Here is a 25,547-nt window from a genome sequence, read left to right on the forward strand (position 1 = left end):
TGTGATTCGGCTAAAGTGAAAAGTCCCAATTTCTTTTGTACCGTACAAACTATGATGATTCAATAGTCACTTTTCCATGAAATGGTGCAACACATTCCTGAAACATTCAGTACAGATGGTTGAATAATTGGCTTGCAAGCTTTACAAGGAAGGCAAGATCGACTATTTAATTACTATTTACTCAGATGTTTCCAGTATTCATTTAATACATTTTATTGTGAGTGGTTTAATAATTTAGTTGTAAACAATGAAGGACTGGAGATCAGATTTCTGGAATTTTTTATGTTTGAAAATGTAGACGCAGCACTCTGGTTCTGGCTTATATGAACTGATGGTGTCTATGCGGGCTAGGCACAGCTGTGTGCACACTAATAAAACCTTCATTCACTCATTCATGCTGCCCACGTTATCTGCGTAGAGCAGAGCCTGATTTTCAGAGGCTCAATGAATGAATAGCCAGACAAAACCGTGAATGCCGGTCATAAAAACGGTCTCCATATTTGCAGCAAACGAGTCATTTTGCTGAAAAAAACCCCAAAACAAACCCAGCTTTATTTGTGACCAAGATGTTGCAGCGGAGTTTGTATAAAAACAATTAACAATTATGTTTTGTTCAAATTCTGTAAAACCGCCGCAGGACGCCCAATCCCTGTAGGATAGCTTGTTGCTCAGACACAAACACACACTTCTCCTGAAGGAACGCACCGCTTCTGACGCAGAGCCAGATCTTGTTCCTCAGCAAAAAGTGTCAACAGAAAAAAAAATACACAACAACCTCCATATTTTGCCTCCCCCTGGTGCTGTAGTTCAACTCTGATGCAACGCCAAGCGTGACTAATGAGAGAGAGAGAGAACATCGGACAGCAAAAACAACCATGTAGAAAAAACAAAGCTCCGTAGTTTGTCTTTGAGTCCGGCTGTGTTTGCATGTCAGGAGGGAAAAACACAGAGCATTTCTCCGGCATCCTTGACCCTTTCTATTTGTGCTGGAGTGGGGGCTGCAGGTGGGACGGACAAGAAGATCAGCAAACACAAAGTGTTGTTGGCGGGGGCGGGGGAGGCTGCTCGGAGAGAGGCCACGGTCACAGCAGTGTGCGAGCAGAAACCCCATCCATCGCAGCGGGGCTCGCGCATTACGCCGTCTCCGTCCGGGGGCCGACTTTGGAATGGAAAAGGAGCGGCCGGGGACAAGCAGGGGCCGAGTGCAGCTGTGTGTGTTCTCGTTGCGCCCGGAGCTCGGCCGTACATCTTGTACGTCTGACTCTATCGAAAGATACGCACGCAATGCGTGAGCGCGCAGGTTGACAGCCGGGCTCGGCTCTACGCCGCTGACGAACAGAAAAGGAGAGAAAACGCGGGGAATAGGCAGGCACACAGTTTAAATCGACTAGTTTGAATTCAGTGAGTTCAAAAGTAGAGGGCATGTGTAGAGGTTGTTCTTATATTCTGAAAACTAGGCCCTGTGTTGTTGCAGTGTACCTCATACAGACGCAATAATTAGTATGAAAACGTGCATCTATTCAGCCTCATAATTGAACAGAACAAATTATAAATAATCATGAATTATAACTTCTGCTATTTTGGCCTCATTGAATGTGAAAGACTTCATGCTGTCGTTGGCATTTATGTAAGAAATCGGTGGAAAGCTCTGAAGAGGTGGTCTATACTCTGATGCATATGTTTCATCGTGTTAATTGATGACTGCCGGTGCGCTCGCACATAAAGACACCAGGGAAATGTCCATGTGCGTGAATTCAAAGCCCAGCATCTAACAGCAACAACAAGACAATTCCAAAACAAAAGCTGTGCAGAACAATTTCTCCACCAACAGCGTCCTCGGTGGACTAGAATGCAGCGCAGCTCTTGTATCTGCTTGTGTTATCACTGTTGATCCATCCAGCCACAGGTAAGAGTATGACCCACAGTTCACACACTCTCCGAAGGTTGTGGTCTGCCGTTATGGCAAAAGTTGTGTTTGTCATGACATCCCTCTCTCCCTCGACTGACCTCGATGTCTGCCTGTGGTGTTGGCTCCCGGGAGCCCCCGGGTCAGTCAGTCGGACAGACAGACAGACACCCCTCTCTCCATATCCCTCCATTTCTATGTCACATGCTTCTCTGGGACCATCTGGGCTTTATATAAGACCACACATGCTCACCCCCCCCCCCCCCCTGTGGTACTTTCCAGGTTGGTGATCCTGTTCCTCCCTGCAATATTTTCACACTGCAGAATATGTCCATATCGAAATAATTAGACCCTCAATAGAACTGCTAATGAAGCCCAGCTAACTTGGTAACAATCCCATTGCATTTGCTACAAGTTCTTCACAATAAATTGTCAACTAAACAGCCGTGACAGTAAAGTAAGGTTGATTTCTCTCCAGGGTCTAATTCGAGTCACAGCGCTCACTTTGCCGGACAATAATGGAATCAACACAAGAACCCACCGGTTACAGGGCGAAGACGCGTTGATGTTTTTGTATTCGTGCGTTAAGAGGACTTGGTGATCTGGGATTCAAAGCGATTTACGGGTACCGCTTTGAGGCGCCTCTGGCATCGATTGGTGAAACGGCAAAACCAAAAAGACAATTTAGTGGGGTTTTCAGGTCCCTTGGTGTTTCGGTTAAATGCGTTGTGTTTTGACGGTCGACCACAGACGCACTCATGCAGATGCATGCCTGCCAGCGCAGAACTGGTTAATGCAGTACAAACACCCAGGTTTAATTCAGTCAAATAATTGAAAGAACAGTAAATATTAACCTTCTAACAAAAGCTTGTGTGGATAAGGTGTGGTCCAAAATATGTAACATCCTCTTGCCTGTGGTACTTTCCAGGTTGGTGATCCTGTTCCTCCCTGCAATATTTTCACACTGCAGAATATGTCCATATCGAAATAATTAGACCCTCAATAGAACTGCTAATGAAGCCCAGCTAACTTGGTAACAATCCCATTGCATTTGCTACAAGTTCTTCACAATAAATTGTCAACTAAACAGCCGTGACAGTAAAGTAAGGTTGATTTCTCTCCAGGGTCTAATTCGAGTCACAGCGCTCACTTTGCCGGACAATAATGGAATCAACACAAGAACCCACCGGTTACAGGGCGAAGACGCGTTGATGTTTTTGTATTCGTGCGTTAAGAGGACTTGGTGATCTGGGATTCAAAGCGATTTACGGGTACCGCTTTGAGGCGCCTCTGGCATCGATTGGTGAAACGGCAAAACCAAAAAGACAATTTAGTGGGGTTTTCAGGTCCCTTGGTGTTTCGGTTAAATGCGTTGTGTTTTGACGGTCGACCACAGACGCACTCATGCAGATGCATGCCTGCCAGCGCAGAACTGGTTAATGCAGTACAAACACCCAGGTTTAATTCAGTCAAATAATTGAAAGAACAGTAAATATTAACCTTCTAACAAAAGCTTGTGTGGATAAGGTGTGGTCCAAAATATGTAACATCCTCTTGCCTGTGGTACTTTCCAGGTTGGTGATCCTGTTCCTCCCTGCAATATTTTCACACTGCAGAATATGTCCATATCGAAATAATTAGACCCTCAATAGAACTGCTAATGAAGCCCAGCTAACTTGGTAACAATCCCATTGCATTTGCTACAAGTTCTTCACAATAAATTGTCAACTAAACAGCCGTGACAGTAAAGTAAGGTTGATTTCTGAAAGCACAAACAGGAATACAGGAGTGGCACTAAACTCACAGCCACAGAGACTCAGGTAGAGGCTGCACAAGTACTGTTATCTATATAGTAAGGTTATCGGGGGGGAAAGAAATCCCCTGCTGTGAGGCTGCAGTGGAGATTGATGTCATCGTGGCTTGGCATGGCTAAAGCGGATCAGCCTGGACCCATGGAAAAACAGAATTTTCATTCCATGGGAATTCAAATGGGTAATTTGTGTCTGCCCAACTTGACAGGTGGCATCACTCAACGTTTTGTTGCTATTTGACTTATCGAGAAGGCTCAGGTCCTTCAACGTATGAAACAAATGGCTCCACGTGTTCTACCAGTCTGTTTGTGCTGTGCTGGGGCGCATGCATCAAAGCAAAGGACGCCAACAGACTTTTAAAGAAGACTGGGTGTGTCATTGGATCCAAATGGAGGTGGAGGACAGAATGCTGGTGATGTGAGACACAGTTCCTCTGCACATCCGGTGCACTCGAGCACTTTTGCTCTATTACAATTCTCTTATTATTCCATAATCATGTATCACCTTACCACACTAGCACTTTTATTTACAACCTAACTAACTTATCCATTCAGTCTTTCTGGTTATTCATGCTTATTTATTTTAGGTACATTTGTAGCTGTGTTCAAAGTACCTGTTGTCGTTTTATTGTATCTGGCTGCAATGAAAATCGAATTTCCCTCTACTGTCGAGTTAGCTTTGAGTTACCCCTCTTAAATTCGACAAGCATTGGCTGTGGCTGTCACCATGTGTGAGAATGGTTGAATGGGAAACAGAGCATTGTTGAACGCAAGCAAAAAAGGATGAGGAAGGTAAAAATGTACTTCTGGACATTACTATTAACATTGTATCAAACGTCTAACACAATAGACGGTAACACTGTAACATCTAGTATTGCAGACTCAAAGCACTGTTTGACTGTTTCAAGATGGGCATCTGTGTCACGTATCACAACCTTATTACTTTGTCAAATTAAATGATAAATATAATAACAGATGAGTACAATATAAATATGGATTTTCCTCTCACAGCAACATTAATTCAGATTTATCCCAGATGCCCTTTTCTCCTGCTGTGTTTCCACTCGAGCCTGCTGCCACTCATCCTCCCTCCTCTCACAGTCCAAAGAGAGCACTTCAGCTATGTGGGAAGACTGCATAGAGCTCGCACTCACATTCAAACTCACGTTTACACACGCACTAGCAATGTGAGAGTTACCAGCATGACTCTGTCAAATCAAAACAATGTCAAGTTATGTCTGTGAAAGACACCGTCTAGTGGAGTGTGGCGAGAACTAGAACATTTTGAAATACATTCTGACATACCCGCTCTTACATAATTCATATATGCTTTATTTTGTAAAAAACAACAACCATGCCCCGTTATGAGCTTCCTCTTAGAAGTGTGTTAATATATGGTGCTTTTATATTCTAACTGTGCTATAAAAAAAAAAATACAATTATTTGCTAAAATACAATTTTACATAATACAATTATTTTGTCGTTGAAGCACATAGGTTGTGAATGCCAAGGAGATATTAAGCCTGTTGGATTATAGTCAGCCTTGCTGCTAGCAGGCACCCTAAACTACAAACTCACTTTTAGCAAATGGCAAAACACACACCTATGTGACTTCCCTTTGAACTCTGTGCACATCGGCAAATCTCCCTCAAAGTGAGCTTGACTTGCCTTTTAAGCCAAAACAATGATATCATTGCACATGCACTTGTGGGTAGATACCCAATTGTCAGGTACAGGTGTATGTCAAAAAGAGTAAAGTAAAGGTTGTGAGAATACTTTTTTTTTGTTTCAGCAAGAAAAACAATGTAATATATAGGATTTTAGACTGTGGACCGAATTTAATATTTATATACCTTATTAATTTCCACATATGTACCATTAAAGGTGATTTCCACAGTTAATTACCTTGTTATCATTTAACACATCCATGACATCTCACTCTTCGCTCTGTTGGAATACTACTGAAGGCACCACACACACACACACACACACACACACACACACACACACACACACACACACACACACACACACACACACAAAGGTGTCTACTCTTGCTTATCTTGATTTATGCACAAACACTAAAAAGTAAAATGTTGAACTTTTCTGAGACTTCTAGCAATGACGATCAGTGTTTGAGCTAGGATAGTCAGGGAGGGGTTCAAAGGGGTCCAGTAGTACTTTTCAAGTACTTCCACAACACTGTACACCCTGATAAAATACATAGAATCAAAATGACAAAATAATTCATATTGGGCATATTATAAAAGAAATACAATTATTTTTAGTTTTTAGTTAAAGCCCAAGTTTCTGTAGTTCAAATGTAGAACTACATTACTGTGACACTTAAAATCAAATTTTCATTATTTTAATTGCATTCAAAAGGGGAACCTGCTGATGAGTCACATCTGACAATGACAGATTAAGAATAAAATAAAATGACTCAAATGTGATGAGCTTAAACATACTGAATAGAAGATTGGGCGCATTCTGATTGCTTCTCAACGGCCCTCGAGATGGCAACGGCTGAGCCGACTCAAACAGAAGGGTCGGATCATTGTGCGTACGTACGGTGCTGTGGCCTTGTTCCAGATTGTGTCTCGATGAGACATAATCAATCTTATCTTTAAGACGCGACAGTGTTAGGTACCTCCGCTGAAATATATACGTCTGTTAGCTATACTATACACGATACAAAGTTGACCTTAAATGCAGTCAGGGACTCATTTGCATTCACACCAGCAGCTCAAAAATGCAGCTCCAGCAATCTGATCTCAACTAACTTAGAATGCATTTTAGCGACACTTAGCTCTGCCCTGAGGTTAAAAAACCAAAGACCACAGTTTGATATATGTACTCCTCTGGCAACAGACAAGAGGGCCTCTTGACAATAAACAACAAAAAGTCAAAAGTGTGTGCAGAGGAAGAGCTGTCTCAAACATGTCAGTATCAGGTGGAAGTCAATGCACGGAGGAAAACAAGAAATAGCTGTAGTCAGAAAGTTAAATGTGTCTTCGGACGACATTTCTTACATACCTTTCAAGAGAGTGCAAGGGGCATTTTACAGAGCAGAGGTTTAGAGAATAACCCTCGACAACACGACATAATGGAACGGTTTAAAGGCAAATTCTACTGTCCCTCTTTGATACCAGGATGTGAAAAACAACTTTATCCAACAGTGCGAATTGGGCTGGACACACAACTGTCTCCTTCACACAAGAAGCACCTCGTCAAGGCGTAAGCACCCAGGGATTCATGTCAGTGCCATGTCCTCCACTCACTTCTCTTCTTTTATACTCAAATCACAATCATGCAGATAAATGCAATCAGAAAACTCTTTAAATCAGCCTTTCACATGAGGCCGCTCGCGACACTGTTTCCCCAGCCAATAACCAGGCCTCGGTTATTCAAAGTGGCACACGTAATCTCCCTCGCTCCACCTACGCAGAGTTTAGTAAACATGTCTGTCTGCAGTGACTGAATCCACTCGGCTATTATGGGACAAAAAGCCCACCGGATCCCCCCCAAAAACAGGCGGCTCAAAGCTGTCTTTATGAGTGGGCTGTGAGGTGAGAGTAATGGGCCTAAAGACAGTGTATACCGTGGCTTCTCAACCTGCTACCATTGGGGCCACATACCAAAGGATCCCATTGGGCAGCGACTGAATAAATCCCCCTCCACGGCTGATTAATTGAAACCAATGGATGGGGTGTCAGGAGGAGGAGCGAGGAGCGAGGAGGAGGAGGAGGAGAGAAAGTCGAGCCCAGTCAGATGAAGGGTGGGATAGAAGGCCGCCCAGAAGCTAGGGGTCACTCACAAGTTACATCACTCCATACATTGAGAATGTCGCTCAGCGACTCAGGCGTCTCCAGTTCACACTGAAAACACTTTTAAACTCTGAGCTCGTGTGTGTGCAGACCAGACCGCGTTCCATCACAGTTGGTGTGTATCCATTGAGTGCGGCCATTCAGAACAAGTATAAATCATTTTGGTAACACTTTCTTTGTCTATAATGCTTTATAAACACTTATATTATCTATTTATATCCCTGTATCAGTACAGGCATAAGTATGCATAAATATTCACAATGCTTTATAACAATAACATATTATGAAGCATTTTATAATGTGTTAAGATATTTCACAATACTTCACCATTGCACTCACTGACAGAAGTCATTGTGTATTACATTTCCCCATAATCCTTTTGTAATCCTGTATAATGTGATGATAAGTTATTCTAAGTGGTCAATGTTCGGTAAAAATATTATTATATAACAATGGACAAAACATTGTAAAATACAGTTTTACTTTAGTCCTGTTCACCATATTGTGGTTCATCCTTTTGCAATAATGACCCTCTCGCTGTACATTATCCTGATTATTACACGTCATATTACTAAAGAGATCATCAATTTCACACAAAATATTAAATTAGCAATGCTTTTATTGATTAAAAAAAATAGATATGGGCATTAACGGGCATGTTACCATACTTTTGCTTTTAGGTGTCGACACTTCGTACAAACTACTTCATCTGAGCCTTTAGCTTGTTTCAAACATCTGGGACAATGTTTTGAAGTTTGTACCCAAGGCAACGTACCCGATAGCCAACCTCATCCCTCTTCTGCAGCTGAGGCCCTGCCTTTAGAATGCATTCTTGCTGATCACAAGTGGACAGCTCTACCAACAGATGCAAATGCACCCCCCAGGTTGCCCTCATAACGCATTGAGATTTAATTACCCACACAACGTTATGGAGATCAGAGATGCAGAAACGCAGGCTATATTCAAAGCAATTCAGCATCTACTCTCTCTCTCTCTGTCGCTCTGCATTATCATGTTTGCCAACTCTTGTTTCCAACTTCTTTTGTCTCACATTGAGTTTTTCTTGGTAGTTTTATTCAGTATGCAAATACCTTTCTCTATGTTTTGCAGCAGTTGTAAAAAAAATAATCCATCGTTCAGATGGACAGTTTGTAATTCAGAAGCACAAATGCAAAAGAAAATCTAGCCGGTGAAATAAATGAACATACTGGATACCATTTTTGCAAAGAATCTCTATATTACCCTTTTTTCAGCTGAAGAATTTACAAGAAAAAAAGCTTTAAAGATCTATCTCCGTTCTCTACAATAGGAAGTTGATGCATCAGAGTTAAGAGAAGCCTTATCAGGGTGTTATTTGGTCTATGGTTAAAACAACTGGTATGCATGGGACATTGCAATCACCGCACTACCTCCACCTGTGGAAACCATCCAGCTCCTTACCTTGTCATCATTTTCCATGGTGAGGAACTTGATGCAATCACAGCAAATAGTCCCAATAGAATGGTGACTGACCAACTCCTCTATCTCCGTGATACTTAAATAGCACGACCCCTACTGGGCTGGAATCCTCAAATACCTTCCCCGGGGGAGGGAGAAGGACGTGGGCTAAGTTGTGTGGATATCTTTGTGAGATAAAAAGTAGTGGGGGGGGGGGCACGAGGGGAAAAGGAAGGCCAGGTGTGGCTGGGGCAAAGGCGAGAGGGAAGGCAATGTATTTTATGTCGGAAATCAACAGGGGATTGAGACTTTCCTTCACGGAATGTGGACATGTTTATGTCTTAATTTGTGTGTGATAGATGATCCTACTTACATGTATGTGTGTAAGTATATGTGCATATTATTTCGGGAAAGATAATCACAGATTTCCCAATTGTCACTGGATTTTCGGTCCTGTCTACATGCAAGTTACATGTAAAAAAAAAAACAATGGATCTACTATGATCATTTTGACAACCACCTTCATTTCTAGGGCCGATGTCCTCTGACAGTCCCTTCCGCTGTCACATTGTCTGCGAGCGCAGGACGACAGCACCCCGGACGAAGCATCGCCAAGACAATCTCTCGATCCGATTCAGAAATAGGCTGTTCATCTCATGAAGACAATGGGATTACATGGGCGCAAGTGAACGGGAGAGAGATGGGAAGAGACGGACTGAAATAGAGACGCATACTGAGAGCAATGTGAGAGAAAGACAGAGTGACAGAGAGGGAGAGGGGGGGGGGGGGGGGGTTAGAGACAGAGGGACGAGAGAGGCAGTGACGGCTGGCGAGTGCAGACAGACAGGCAGGCGGGTCTAGCTGGAGCCACTGCAGCCGTGCGCTCTTCGTCCCCCCCCCCCTCCTTCGCTTGTTCACTCATTTGCTTAACAAGTTCATTTGTGCGTAGGCCTTCATCGGGTATGGCTGTCAAGTGATGCGCGAGACTGGCCTGCGGAACTGTTGGCCCTTGCAAGCTGTTCACCTGCATCCCTCTCACCCCCCACACACACAAACATGTAGAGACACACACACATACACACACACAGTGCACATGTCGTTCTGCACGAGCAAGAGCATAGACACAGCACTGGCATCCGATAAGGCCGGTAGTGTGAGCAAAATGGTGCGTGAATACTGGGTTCAAGCTGCAACCTTTCCACGATATCAGCTGTGGAGCAGAAATTGAAATTGTTTTCTGGCTTGTTTTGTTGATTGTGGAGTTAAAATGATCGGTCGATTATTGGATTAATCTATACAAACAAATGAGCCAGCGATTAATTTGATGATCCAATTAATGTGACATCGTTCAAGTCTTTTATCAATATATATATATATATATATCATGTTATATATTTTGCTTCCAACACTCTTGCAGGAGCAGGGATACCTCCAGGACTCTGTGTTTCACGATTTCGCAATTATTTGATAAGTTGAAAAAATCAGAGGCAGATTGATTGATAATGAAAATAGCCGTTAGTTTCAGTCCTAGTTGATTTTCTAGCTTTATTGTGGGAACATTTTAGAGTTATCTAATGAAACAATGCAATACAGAATTGAACCAAACTGACATTTGAATTGACATTTACCGACCCATCTTTCTCCATTTCACTTGTTTGTCCTTGTTTTCTTCATTGTTTCAGCCCTCTTCACTTGAGGCTCATCATCTCTGTACTGCGAGTGTGCTGCTCCAACTAGAGTGTGCAAACACGCAAACGCACACATGCAGCCTCCCCCCCCCCAACCTCCTTTTCCCCCTGCTAACACGGTGAACATGCTGCCTCAACAAGCCTCATCATCAGCTCTCTTCTCCCCATGGTTCTTGCTTCCTACAAATCCATGACAAAGCTGATGAAAAAAGCCATGTTCAGCCTTTCCTCCTCACCTCGTTTCAGAGTTTTACTTAAACTACCCCCTCCTTTAAAAGTCAAATTTAGGTTCTGCTCTGTACATCACACGTGGTACATTTAGTGTTCATTTCCCAACTAACATGAACAGTCTTTAAAAGGGGCAATGTGTACGATTTAGCCAGAATTTTAGATCAAACAATATAAACTGAATGTGATGAGGTCACAGTGTTGACGTTACGTCAAAGACGTCCATGTATTGTGTTGCGGAGATATCTACTGAAATGAGCATGCTAACCAGCTAGCCCCGTCCCTTCCTATCTTTGTAATACCACATGTTTTCTCCATTAGCGATAGGGAACCGCCCTCAGTCCAACATGAGCAGACCAAGAAGTAGAGCTGCACCGATGGCTTGTCAATCACTTTGTAACATCTAACATCGTCTATTTAGCGAAACATATCTTAAATGCAACTAAGGACACAAACCGTACCGAAAAACATTCCAAATGGCGTCAATGGTGTTTTCATGCTACTATGCTCTTGCTAAAACTGAGCTCAGTAAACTATATTGTAAACTAAAGGGAGACTAAAAATATATTCTCAATTTAACCCCATTTATATTTTTTTGGAAAAGGAAAGGAAGATGAATGTTTGAAACGTAAATGCATCCTGCAAACCTGATTCTTCACCTTTAACCTTTGATCAACAACTTTGAGCGATTTACATTTTCGGTATCTTCGTTTTTATTTCCACTTAAAGTAATTGGTTTGGATAATATGGCTGAAAAGGGGACTTGATCACAACATGCTGTACTTGCAGTCTGCTGTAAAGGTGTTTCTAATGGTGTCACAGTGTCTCCAGATAACCAACACAGGTAAAAATAATTGGTCTCCAGCACTGACAGGAAGCCAACTTTCAGCCAAAATAACACTACAATTTTAAAAGAGAATTGCCACTTTCAAGTTAAGCTAAACTGTGGATAGAACCAGCACGTCACATCACAGATGCAATGGCAAAAATGTGACCAGCAATATGGACATATTGGACTGGACATCCAATTTCATACAACCAAATAAATAGTGGCAACAAACGTGTGAATAAACAAATCAAGATCTACCCAACACTCCCAATCCTAGATCTACATAACTTCATTAATGAGCACCTGTAAGGCAGCAGCGGTGTTACTGAGTGCAGCTCAGGTAACAGCAAAGTCAACACAAAAGAACCAGAAGATCATAAATCAGATAGTCTCTAGGATGTGACAGTAAATATGCGCAGACTTTGAAATGGAGCTAACATCAACTAACAGGCCTAACACAACAGGAATATTTCAAATCAAACACATGGGAACGTGCGTTTTACCAATGAAAGCCAGTTCATGAAAAACATCCACTGTTACTTTCGGGGAACGTTTTTAAATGAATCAATTGTATTTTTGACATTTGCATAAACAAATCCTGGGTGTGGCTTTCTGTACGTGTTGATTCTCGCCCATGAAATCTGCCTCAAAGTTGGAGCCACATCGTTCAGGAAGTCACAGCAGCAGCGCAGTCTTTTTACAACTGACGGTGGCACAACAAGCATTTCATTTCAGTTAAGTTCAAGTTCATATCAATAACCTTCTATACTATCCCACAGTGCCCCAGTCCTGCACTACCCTCACTAGCCTTGATTGGCTTCCTGCCATTTCACAGAGGTTGGTCCGGCTCCGGTTTGTAATGAAGAGTTACAGGAACTCGAATAAATGGGTAACCACACAGTCAAATGTCAAGGGCTCCGAAGGCAACTCAGCACTACGATTATCTTTGTGCGAATGGCTTGCATGGAGGCAAATGTGACCTTGACTGCTTTTTTTTGGGGGGGGGGGACACCCAAATTGGTTGATTTGGAAGTAAACATTTATCATAGCTGTTGGTTTCTTTCTTTGGCTGACTTATTAGTGTTTTTTCTTTTGGCCTCAAGTCAGGAAATACAGGCCTGCTCCTACTGGAATATAACCTCTACCCACGTCAATCCAATACTAATGGCCAAAGACTTCAGGTTGGCAAATGCTGCCCTATGTCACTGAAGGCTTTGGGAAGTTCACCCCTGCCATGACCCCAACATTCTTCCATAGGATGTTTTTGCCTGATGAGTGTAACTCTAGCTGGGCTACTAACCACTGGGTCACCACCCATATATGTATGGTACTCACAACCCTTTATTACATGTCCGTAGAGTTTATGTAGGTATGAGGCCTTTATTTCACCCCTCTTGTATATATACTTACATTTTGGATCTTAAAATTTGGCTCAAGTGTTGTGACTCTTGTGACCTGGTCAGTGTTGAGCCACCACTCAACCACTTTAACCCCAGTCAAAGACTGCCTCTCCTCTCCTTTTTGCCTCGAGCAGTTGAAACGCTGTCGTTTTTTTGTGCCCCCACGGTGAGAAGCACATTCTGAAGCAAATACCTCCACAGTTTCTTATTTCACTTGACTCCTTTAGCTTTTTATTTAGAAAGTAGAAGATGTTTACGTTTACCCGAGATGTTTTTCTGTTGACGTGATTCTACCACGGTACTGTATTACTGGGGAGATATTTTGTTTTGGAAGTACAAATCCCGATCATTTTCTGCATAAACAATGTTAGTTAATTGGCAGTTGGAGCACTTCAAAGGCTAGCAGTGACATGAAACACTCCTCGTTCAATCGTCGGCATAAAAGATGAGCTGCTAAATTAGAAAATATCTGGTTCTTTGAATAGAAAAAGTCAAAGACATAAGCCTATGTACATAATTACCACAAAGATTAGATTGACATTTTCAGGAATACGAAGAAGAACTGGGAAACACAGATTTAGAAAATCATTCATTAATTACCAGACATCTACTCTCATCAGGAAGTGGCTTCAGAGCACCACTGGCTAAAAAGAAAACTTATACAAAACTCTTTCATTCCCACTGCAATATCTTAATATCTCAATATTAAGGCCAAATGGACGGTCACTACTTCTTAATGCAGCTCTGCACACCTGCTCTTCTCAAACTGTTTGAGTTTTAATAACATTTTGTGCAAGTCTTTCATGGGCTTATGCTTTTTTTAAGCCCCTAACCAAAAACAATTATCTATCATTATTTGATAGCCATTTAAATTGTTTTATCTAGTGAGCTTTAGGGATGGCTGTTTTTTGTTTTGTTTTGGACGGAGCTAGGCTAGATTTTTCCCCGTTTCCAGTCTTCATGCTAAGCTAAGCTATCCGACTCTTGGCGGTAGCCCTATACTGAACAGACAGATATGAGCGTGGTATTGATCTTCTCATCTAACTCTCTGTGAGAAAGTCCATAAGTGTGGGTCTCCCCTTCCGAGCTATTCATTCAAGGATCTAAAATTGGTTCACGTTCAGATTTTTGTTCAGTTTTCAATTGATCTGTAAATTATGGGAGGTTGTTTTGTTCCCAACTGCAGCAGCAAATAGTTCTGAATGTACTACAGCTAGGATTGTCTCCTCTAGAAGGCTTCATCTCCAGAGCAACTGCGGTAGGGCCTTATGGGTATCGTAGTATTTAGAGCCTTCTGCCATATCATACTGACTGAAAAAACACAATTTCTCAAAAACAAAGTTAAAATGATTTAAACAGATGGATATACCATTAATCTAAACGCCTTAGGAATAAGCAGCTTCTCCAACTTCACAATGCTAACCGCTAACGTTACACAAATGCTACAAATGGCTCTTTCCGTTTTCAGCCCATCAAACATATCCGCGTCCATATCTGCACACGGGGGTCCTCCCATCAGACACCCAGCTCTCCTCAGCTGGTCAGCTATCCGTCCACCTCTCCAGCCAGCCATTATCCGTCAGTTATTCTTCTTACTTATCAGTCATGCCTGCAACCATCCGTGCGCCCATCCGTGCGCCCAGCCATGCACGTACAGTCAGTTGGCTTTACGACCGTGTACTTTTGCAAGGCAGCTGTGAGCCCGGAAGCTTAACTTAGTGAAGTCAGAGGGAGACCGAAGGTTCGAGCCACCACAGGGAGATGAACAAGGGGCGCGCACACACACACGCACACACACACACACACACACACACACACACACACACACACACACACACACACACACACACACACACACACACACACACACACATGCGCTCTCTACATCTATTCCTGTCTTTCTTTTCCACATGTGTCTTTTCCCTTGCTTGCTGAGCCTCGGTGCAGTGAGTAAACACTGCTACTTTACACTTCCGCTCCATAAACTGCAACACCTGCCCCCAGATGGGCAGAGTGTGTGCATGTGCGTGTGTCTGTGTGGTGTGTGTTCGTGTGTGGGCCCCTGCTGGCTTCCTACGCTAGATGTAATGTACTGAACTGCATATTAGCTGCAAACATCACATTATATATGACATCCATGGACGTTTCACAGTCAATTCCATTTCAGTAAGTTTCCCGATGACGTGTATTTTTTTTAAATAATCCTGCCAAAATAATGAATGTTTAAACTACCACGGGTTATTTTAGGTGAACATCACCCTGCTAAACCTATAGCGCAACCGTGACAGCCTGCAGGGCAGACTGGCTAAATATGTCTATATGCTTTCTTACAGGACACATCAAGAGTAAAAGGTAGGTGTTGGAGTGCCACAGCTCTCTGGATGAATGCCTCTACAGTGGAGGAATTTGTGCTTTTCAACACAACAGGCCTCATAAGCTTCTTGGTAAGGCACCCTATGATCCAGAAAATCTGCTTATTTAGAAAGCAATAATCTGGGTCAGTCTGTTAAAGCCATTCGTTTTCTTTGAGTTATAACTATTTCAGACAAGTACACTGTAATGAATTGCTGTAAATTTACAGTGGATTTAAAACGGTATTTTACAGTATTTCATAATAACTGTAACATGTAGATTAACAGTCAATGGCATCAATTAACCATACCAGCAGACTACTGTAATTTATCAGCATAATACAGTATTTTCTGTGGTGGGTACACGAATCTCTATACAAGTTCAGTGAGTCACAATCCATCTACATCGTACTGTCTACTGTAGGTTAATGTGTCAGTAATGATGATAAAATATTTTTTATTATTCAAACTGCTCATTGCCTAAAAGTCATTTTTGAGTGACAAGACCTGACCGACTGCTCGTGAACGTGACTTTGGACAGCTTCAGCTTCCATGTAAAGATCAACCGAGGAGCCGAGGTAAAGTTACGCTTATCATCCGAAATTCAAAGTCTCCAGTATTGTTTAATCTTCATGATTATTGAACTGTTAGCATCTCAGATAAAGTTTCACTTCGTCACCTTCCTAAAATAATGGCCTAACTCATTTTTTGACAAAAATGATTTTGTTGCCTAAATCATCTCCTCATGATGCTGGCCAACTCTGGTAAAATTGCCAACATCCTCAGTTGAACAGATCATGCGATTCTACCCCTGTAGTATAATGGCCTATGTCAAGAGTGTGAATTAGGCCGTTTTATTTTGTGTTTTCTGAAAAAACTGAAAAAATGACTTGGGCCATTATTTTAGGAAGGTGACGACTTGGTCTGTTTCATTACATTAACGTTAGGTTTCTGATATTGGTGGAGCTAGCTCTGTAACGTCAGCTAGCTTGAGCTAAATTAGCCGTAGAAAGGTTAGCTAGCTAACAGCATAGCAAGTTAAGTTAACATAAATTAATTAATCACCAATTACAGTGTTAAGATGTAACGTTAGTAACCTAGCTTGTGTTTACTTGTGCTATTACTGAACCGACTGTAGAACCGCAAACGGTGCGATTATTAAAATGGAGAGCGGACCAGAAATCGCTGACGTGTGTTCAAGACGATGAACAGTTGAGGTCACGCTAATAGTAACGTTACGTGTGTGTTATCCCAGGAGCAACATTAACACCAGATCAAACTCATTTTAGTGTTGAACGTTAGTCCATTGTGGTTCATTGTCTTAGCTTCATTTCTTCACCTAACGTAATCAGCTCATCACATAGGCAAGTCTGTTGATTTAAACTGTAGGTATTGTTGTATTAGGTACCTATCCCTGGAGTGGTATGCTACTGTTGTTCAGCGGTATGTACCTAACCCTGGAGTGATATGCTACTGTTGTTCAGCAGTATGTACCTATCCCTGGAGTGGTATGCTGTTGTTCAGCGGTAGGTACCTATCCCTGGTGTGGTATGCTACTGTTCAGCGGTAGGTACCTATCCCTGGAGTGGTATGCTGTTCTTCAGCGGTAGGTACCTATCCCTGGTGTGGTATGCTACTGTTCAGCGGTAGGTACCTATCCCTGGAGTGGTATGCTGCTGTTGTTCAGCGGTATGTACCTATCCCTGGAGTGGTATGCTGTTCTTCAGTGGTAGGTACTTATCCCTGCAAATGCAGTGCGATCCACAGTGCATTGGAATGTATTTGTGAATCGTTCTGCGTGTATTTGAGAGTCAAATTTATTTGTAAATCCTTCTGTGTACATTTGTAAATCGAATATATTTGTGAATTGTTCTGTGCGCATTTGTGAATCTTTCTGTTTGCATTTGTGAGTCTTTCTGTGTGCATTTGCAATTATTGAGACTGATCTGACCCCATAGCATACCACTCCAGGGATAGGTACCTACCACTGAACAACAGTAGCATACCACTCTAGGGATAGGTACATACCGCTGAACAACAGTAGCATACCATCGACCACTTTTTGATCTCGGCGCTCCTGGTCTGAGTTCCTCATGAGTTCAGTTAAGCCGGTCATCAAAGATTTCATGGTTTTATTTGTTTTCTTCTAAACATGCAGTACATTGTGAGTTTTGTGATGTAATACAAATGTCCCTTTATTATTTGTCTTGAGAACATGTATTAAACTGCAATAATTATGTGTTGAATGTCTATTGTTATTCTTTTATTTGTTGGGAATTAAATGCAAAAGTATTGGGTTGTATTACCCTTTGTAAATAAACGGTAACATTCTGGCATATGCCGTAAAATCACCGTAAAACCCAGCCATCCTACAGTCACATAACGTAATCAAGTATACGGTAAGATACTGTGAAAGTAAATTACGGTAGTTTCAGCGTAAAAAAAACAGTAAATTACTGGCGTCCCTGCTGCTAGTAAGTTACCGTTATTTTACGGTGAAATTGTTTAGAGCAGGGGTCGCCAATTGGCGGACCGCGGTCCGGATCCGGACCCAGACGCCGTTGTATCCGGACCCAGGACCTAAAATCGATTTTATTTTGACAGAGCACTTCTATTTTAACCGGCGCAGCTTTTTCAGCCTTTACGGCACTTGTTCAGCGGTGCAGGAAACGCACCGACCAATGCGTTGTAAATCACATCACGTGATGCAGCTTAGCCAATCAAATATGGGTATGCTGACACGTTTCCTGACTTGAGTGAGATGTACACACACCGGAGGAGAGACGAAGAAAGAGAAGGAAGAGCAGCAGAATATTATGTAAGTCAGAGAAGTTATTTCACATGACGTTCTCCAAAGAGAGAAAAGTGGTCAGAGAGACCAGAGAGACCAGAGTCTTTAACCAAGAATGAACAGACTCTTATAGGTTAATTCTTCCCACGTCAGTTTAAAACCAGTGGGTCTCACATGTTTAGAGACCGTGACGATTAATAAAAGCGGTAAATGAAGCGACACTACGAGACAAAGCACAACTCTTTTGAGCAAACGCACCCACTCACATCTAAATGAAGACACAGAAAATAAACCTAAGAGCCCAATATGATCAGAATCCTAACACATGAATTCACTGCCCAACAATGATGTTAACAGAGAGAATAGAGCTAAACAAGTGTTAATAACCACAGATAAAGTCCATGCTCACTAATTTCTCTTTTTAGAAGATGGGAAAAATATAATATTGTGGCTTTTTTATTGACATCACTTCACACCTGAATGAACTGAATTTAAAGCTGCAGGACAATTCAGTGAAATTATTTTTTTCTAAAATGAATTACTTTATTTTAAGATGCACATTTTTGAAAAGCTTTCTGTTATGTCAGTTATTCTTTAATCCAGCCCTTATTGTACTTGAAATTAGAAGAACATTTATTTATGTATTATTTATAATCCATCCAGTTAAATTTGAAAAGTGAGAATAATAATTGTTAAAATATAATTGATGTGTACTTTCTTTATTTGATTTGACAGTTGTTGACTACACAGAGACGTTGTTACTACTACTAGGCTTCTTGAATATATTTATATATTTATATGGCACTAAATAGCACAAGTTAGATATTATTGTAATGTTCCGGACCTTTGCCCGAGGACATTTTCTCAATCTGGACCTTTTGGAATTTTAATTGAATACCCCTGGTTTAGAGTGTAGTATTGACTAAGATTCAAAAATAATAAAAGAAAAGTAGTTTACCATCCAGCCGAATGGTATCATAATGTATGAATGCATGTAAACGTGCAGTCACTGTGAATACAACTTACTCAAATACGATAATAAAATAATGAAATTATGAAACCACACGAAGTCAAAGCATTGACTTGTCTGGATATGGAAATGGTATCTGATCTGATCCTTTCTTTCAGTACAAAGGATGTCAAAGGCAATCACCAGCACTCACTTAGCAATTACCAGATCCATCTGAACTCCTTATTACTCCAATTACTAGCGAAGCATGCCTTGAACGCACACACATGACCTCAGACCATTGTCCCAACACCGTGAGGTCGGACTACCGCTGAGAAGAACGATGTGACCCATGCAATCACACAGGAAATGACCAGGACCAGGGCTTTGATCCGAGATGGGCATTTTTCATAGAATTCCTTTGTTTGCTTTTTTTTTTCTCAGAAAAAACAACTTTTGAGAAATTTCGTGATTTTTCAAAATGGGAGAACTTAAGTACTATTATTTTAAAATATTTTAAAAAGGAATACAATCACATAGAGTGGTAGTTATAATTAATATCATTATTATTATGGTTACTATTTTGATTATGATTATCTTTATTATTATTGGGGAGATTAATGACCAATTACAAATCAACCAAAAACATTCTTGTTCCCGTAAAAATAACTAGACTTGTTACAATTGTTACAAAAAGCTGGCAATGAAAAGGGGGCAAAATTGCACAGCAACTTAAAGGGACAGTTTCTTTTTATTTTTGATTATCAAGGCACAGTGCAGCAGCGTTGGCAAAACATGACTTCTTAATTTTACAGCTGTTAAGCGTTTAAAACCGCTCCAGGTATGGTTATATCTTTTTAGCTCTGTGTGACAACAGCATTATCAGGCGGTTTCAGATGGGTTTTTTCAATAGTGATTTAGATCATTAAATCATAACATTTTTATTGAATCACACCGGTCTCCTGCTGAGATGCGTCGTTTCCTAAGTAGAAAGGTACTTTGCACACAGGACTGATTAGTGGAAAGCAATTCGTGTTGTCGGCGGATAAGAGGTCCTCCTGTTAGGTAATAATGGAGACATTACAACTGTTTGTGGCAGACATTACACTAGTTGACACCGAGTGCTACATTTAGGTAAGACTACTGTCAAAGAACAGACTGCTTCAAAACTCAAGCAACTCAACTGTTTCGTTGTTTGGAGTATAACCTAAAGCTGTGTTCTTATCTGAATAAAATACACTGAAATACCTATTTTTTAAAATAATTTCACAGTTTTCAAACCACATAGTTCCCTTAGGATTAACAAGGTATAACTATCAATACCCTTTGAGATCTGTATCAACTGATTACCTGGTGACAAACCTGGATCTGAGCAATGTTGAATGTGTGATACTTTTTTTCCAATGGCAGGGCTTACATAAAGTTTTCATTACAAAACAAAACTTTTCAATGATTTAATTAACAAAAGGTATTTTCTTTTTCTCTAAAAGACAAACACCTGCAAACAAAAGTGTACAATGCGTGCATGTTAGTGAACCCCCCTGTTCTGGTGTGTGAATATTAAAGTACTTCTTAAAAGTATAAAACCATTCTGACTGGCAAGCAGAGAGAACCTTTTCCCCCTCTACAGTGAGTCTGCCGATGTGAGAGACGGAGCCATATCGGGTTTAGCTGCAGCATCTTGTCTCATTTATGACATTAAAGATAAACACATCACGTCCACAAACAAAACCCCGATAAGAGACGGAGGAGCTGACGACAATTCTGTGAAGTTCACCGGGAAAAACCTGCTGTCGGTTTCTGACAAGACAGCCCATGAATTCATACTTCATAATTATGGAGACATATGCACAAGCATCCACTGCTTGTAATTATGTAGTGTCCACACAGTCCTGTCACTCAGAGCTTTTGCGAGAAATACGGTGTGTGTGTGTGTGTGTGTGTGTGTGTGTTAACAAATCTAAACTGTCCAGTATGCGTCCTTCTGACAAATTTATCTAAAGGAGAAAAGTACCTGGACCAGAATCAGCGGATTAGCATGAGGACTGTCAGCTGCGAATGTGCACACACACACATGCAACAAACACACACACCCACACCCACACACACACACACACACACACACACACACACACACTGTAGCTCTAAATATCTTCAACCTTCCACCCACAATCCATCCCCGAATTTTGTTTGTGAGCAATTTGAGCAGCTGTTTTGCTGGCGTGTGCGTGTGTTTCTGCCTACAGAACCATAGCAAGCTGACTCAGCCTTGACAGTAGCAATCGGAAACAAGAGACAAGGACTTGGCTAACAACGTAAGCCGGCAGCAAGGTTGGATGAGCATGCACACACACTTTTTTGTCTTTACCTGCCATAATGGAACTAACCATATATCTTATCTCAAACAGATCAAAGGATGTAATTGTTTCAAAAGTGTTTCAAAGCAAGTCGACTGTTAAAAAAAAAGCAGAGTGAAGGACGGATGTGCGATTAAAGCGACTTGTGGGGGAGGAGGGATGGGAAAGAGAGCGTGTGTGTGTGTGTGGGGGGGGGGGGGTGTATAAATATCGGCCTTTTTCTGGACACTTCAGCTTTTCTACTCTGTCACTCTCTTTCACACACACGGCGGACCGGCCCACTTCCTTACCAACCCCATCTCTCACGGCGCTGCCCCGGACTTCCCACTGCAATTACTTCTAAAAACTTTTCAGGGGCCGCCACACGTGGTCGGGTTTTTAAAGAGCTGCGTCCCCCTCCTTGCGTGGTGCGGGGGGTATTGAGTCGTCACAGACCCCCTGAATGATCACCAAAAAATAAGGCGCCGTAGACAATAGCTCGTCTTGATGAATTCAATTCTTTCAGGACCCTGTACCGTTGTCCAGGCAGCTCCGGGCGAAACAATCGTTGCTTTGATAGTCCAAGAAACACACACTCACTCGGTTGCTCTTAGAAACTCCCTCTAACTACTTCCGAATAAGGATCTAAAGATAATATACATCTGACCGGAACTTGGGATGCGTTCAGTTTTCTCATCCCTAGAAGTCTCCTCTTTCGAAAGTCTCGTTTCCTGCCGCTTAAGCCGGCGTGAGGCGTAACTAATAAAGAAAAAAACATCAGCACGCTCGCCTCTGATGCTAATGAAGAAAAAAACTAAACAAAACAAAAACAGAAATAAACAATTTGACAGGTTGAACTGACCTGGTCTGCGGTGGAAGCGGCAATGGTGTTCGACTCGGACATGATTTGACGCTGTGACCCAGTGGTGCTTCTCTGCTGGCCACTGTGGGCTCCTTCATTCACACCTTGCCTTTCAGTTCCACGGCGCGCGAGAGAGAGCGAGAGAGGGGGGAGAAAACACAGTATACCCTCCCTTTTGCCCTGGCTTGATTAATGTCTGAATTACTTTCACCTCATTTCATCTGATGGAGCTCTGCTTCCTCTCCGCCTCTCTTGCTCATTCGGCATGGTAGCCCGCTCTCTCTCTCTCTCTCTCTCTCGCCCACCCCTCCCTTCCTTCTGTGATTCCAGCTCTGCCTCCCCTCCCTCCCTCCTTTGCACCCTTACTTTTTTTACTCACCCCTCCCTCGCTCTCTTTTACGTTCTCTTTTTGCCCCATTTTTTTTTCCCGTCGTATTTCACCATTTCAGGAATATGCCTCCCCCCACAGAAAAAAAGACACAGGAGAGATCCACAGTCTTTTCCCTCTACCTCCACAATGAATGGCTCGTTGTCACTCCAGCACCTAGGCTGAATACAGAGCAAGTAAGTGGGAGAGAGGAGAACCGATGGGGGGGGGCGGCGGCGGTGGAGGGGACAGGGAGGTTTTGAACTTCTAGTTAAGCTGGCCGGAGTAAAGCGGGGGGAGGTCTGGAGCACCCATGGGCTACGGCCAAGCTCTCTCTCTCTCTCTCCCCCTTACTCTTTCTCCCAACAGATTAAAGCGAGGAGACAAAAAAAAAGTGAGGAGCCCACAAGTGAGGAGCCTGCCCGCCTTCCACCGGACCCCCCCACCCCCTCACCCAACACTACTCTTTCTCTCTGTCTCTCTTATTTCTTCCGTTTGTTTTCAGGGGCAGCTGCTGCAACTCTGCAGACCACCAACAACTTCCCTTTCAGCAGCACTTGACTCTTCCAAATCCTTGTCCGTCTCTACACCCTGACATTGCCAATGCCCCCCCCCCCCCCCCCCCCCCGCTGTGTCACATCGAGAAGCCACCTCCGCCTCGTCCCGTGACATGTTCACAGAGTTACACCCTTTCAAATTCAACCGCTTCCCTCCCGAGCCTCCGTTTTGTTTTTGCGCGCATTGTTGTGCCTGTTTGCCACCATATGGCTAATGGCTACCCGCAACAAAAAGAGCAATGGAGCAAGGCAAGGAAGTGAGTGAGGAGAAGGTAAAATTGCATCCACAATAGCGGCGCGATTAAGGGATCAACAAACACATCACTCAGGCGGCAGAACGAGATGCTGCGACGATTTTCCTCGACTGGATGTTGTGCGGGCGATGTCAACAGTTGACAAGCAACTGGCACCCGGCCTAATGGGTGTTTGATAGCCGGGTACAATGGCCCCTGCCGCTTGAGTGGAGGCCTTCCAGTTATGTTCAACACGAGACGAGCAATGCAGACAGGATGCCATTCATTTGTCTATCAATTCAGAGGATTAGAATCTCACAGGGGATCCAATAAAGGAGTCATTACCATATACCCGCCCTTTTCAGTGTGCTCGGAGGAAGTACTGAGGGCAATGAAAACAAGTGCCCCCAGCAAACAGTTGACCATGTTGACAGACTTAGAACAGACCAATCATTGTTGACGATGCACCATTGCACTTTCTCCGTCACTTTTGTATTTCTCCTTCGCAGCGATCGATAACTCTTAGAACATTCACCGAGACCGTGTTGTTTGGGTACATAAGTATAACTTAAGTAAGTAATAACTTAGTTTGAGTATCTGTGAATTTTCCCACTGCGGGACTAATAAAGGATTATCTTATCTTATCTTAAAAGTTCTAAAATTCACAGCGTTTGCTGTTTCAAGTTGTGAAAGCAGACACATAGCGCTAATTTACAAAACACATATTAAGCATAAATCTTAAAAGATTTAAGACTTAAAATGTACTCATTGTGATATCTCGATATTCAATCTGTGGTTTGATCGGAGTGAATCTAGATCCTGTGCATTGAGGCCAGGCAAATATATCTGTATACAGATATATACATTAGCTTGCAGATATATTGATATCGGCCAATAAGTGACAAGAAATTTCAGTACAGAAATGCAAAACTAGATTTGAAAGTGTCTAACCTTCACATCAACTAGGGAGCAGTGACGAATATATTTTTCAACTGCAAAATGCCCTGCTAAGTGTATATATATATCTTGGTCAAAATCCATAAGATTGTATGAGTGACAATTTGCAATTTGAGGTCATTAAAGCTGGTTCTCCCTTCTTTAAGGTGCTATTTCAGGGATATGACAAGGAATTATAATAGTACAGAAGTCTCTCTGTGTGTGTGTGTGTGTGTGTGTGTGTGTGTGTGTGTGTGTGTGTGTGTGTGTGTGTGTACATTTGAGAACTAAACTATGGAAGATCATCAGTTCCTCCACAGGGATCCAGACACTTTTTGCCAGCTCTACATTGGGAGGGTCTGTTGGCCTCAGATTAGGTCAAATATAATGAAAGGCTTAACAAATTCACACACACACACACACACACTAAAAGGTGCAAGCTCCTAGATTGAGAGTATTTCGATTGCCTCTCAAGAGCTCTCAAGACGGCGAGCGGGCAGCTCATAGCTAACTGTGCTAACAGAGCTAACAGTGTTTAGCCAAGGAGTAACCGGAGGGTGAGTGCTACGCTTCCGCGAATCAGTGAAAACTGGGTATGAGTTTAGTGGGGACAAACAGATCCTAAAATAAATGCATGGTTGTGGTTGCAGCTGGCTCTTTGTGAAGGGGGGGGAACTTGTTTCGTTAACTAATTATCCCATTATGTTAGGTCATTTAACTCCAATTAGAGAAGCACAGATGCCGCTGCTGCTAATAACACCAACTTGTTAAAATTCTCACACTTGTTTCTTCATGTGTGCTTCCTATACGACAGCAAAACGGCCTGTGTGAGAGAATAAGAATGTGCACAGTGTGGATGTCCACCGCATTCTCAAAAGGCAGTGAAGCCTGTTGACGTCACTGACACCAAGAGCCGGAACTGTCGTCGCACGTCACTCCTACGTGAACCTCGTCCGACAAAAAGCATGTCTGTACCGCATGCATTGAATATGGGCGCACACTTTTGCACATCCTCACCTGGAGGACAATCGTATAGTTGC

At 42.3% G+C, this 25,547-nt stretch overlaps 1 protein-coding gene across 4 annotated transcripts in view; it reads right to left on the reverse strand.

Annotated features, from left to right (window-relative positions):
• The window catches only part of slc6a9 (solute carrier family 6 member 9), a 76,766-nt gene that overhangs the window by 21,434 nt on the left and 29,785 nt on the right, over positions 1-25,547 (reverse strand). Inside the window, exon 1 of one of the 4 annotated variants that reach the window (XM_076097651.1) lies at positions 22,415-23,394. The exons of the other annotated variants lie outside the window; for them this stretch is intronic. Coding sequence (XP_075953766.1) covers positions 22,415-22,456 — 42 coding nt within the window. The 5' untranslated portion in view covers positions 22,457-23,394. Of the gene's footprint in view, positions 1-22,414; positions 23,395-25,547 lie in introns of those variants that run through there. 4 annotated transcript variants of the gene reach the window in all.

Source organism: Anarhichas minor, unplaced genomic scaffold, assembly GCF_050575085.1.
Source record: "Anarhichas minor isolate MPS153535 unplaced genomic scaffold, ASM5057508v1 ptg000024l, whole genome shotgun sequence".
NCBI lineage: Eukaryota > Metazoa > Chordata > Actinopteri > Perciformes > Anarhichadidae > Anarhichas > Anarhichas minor.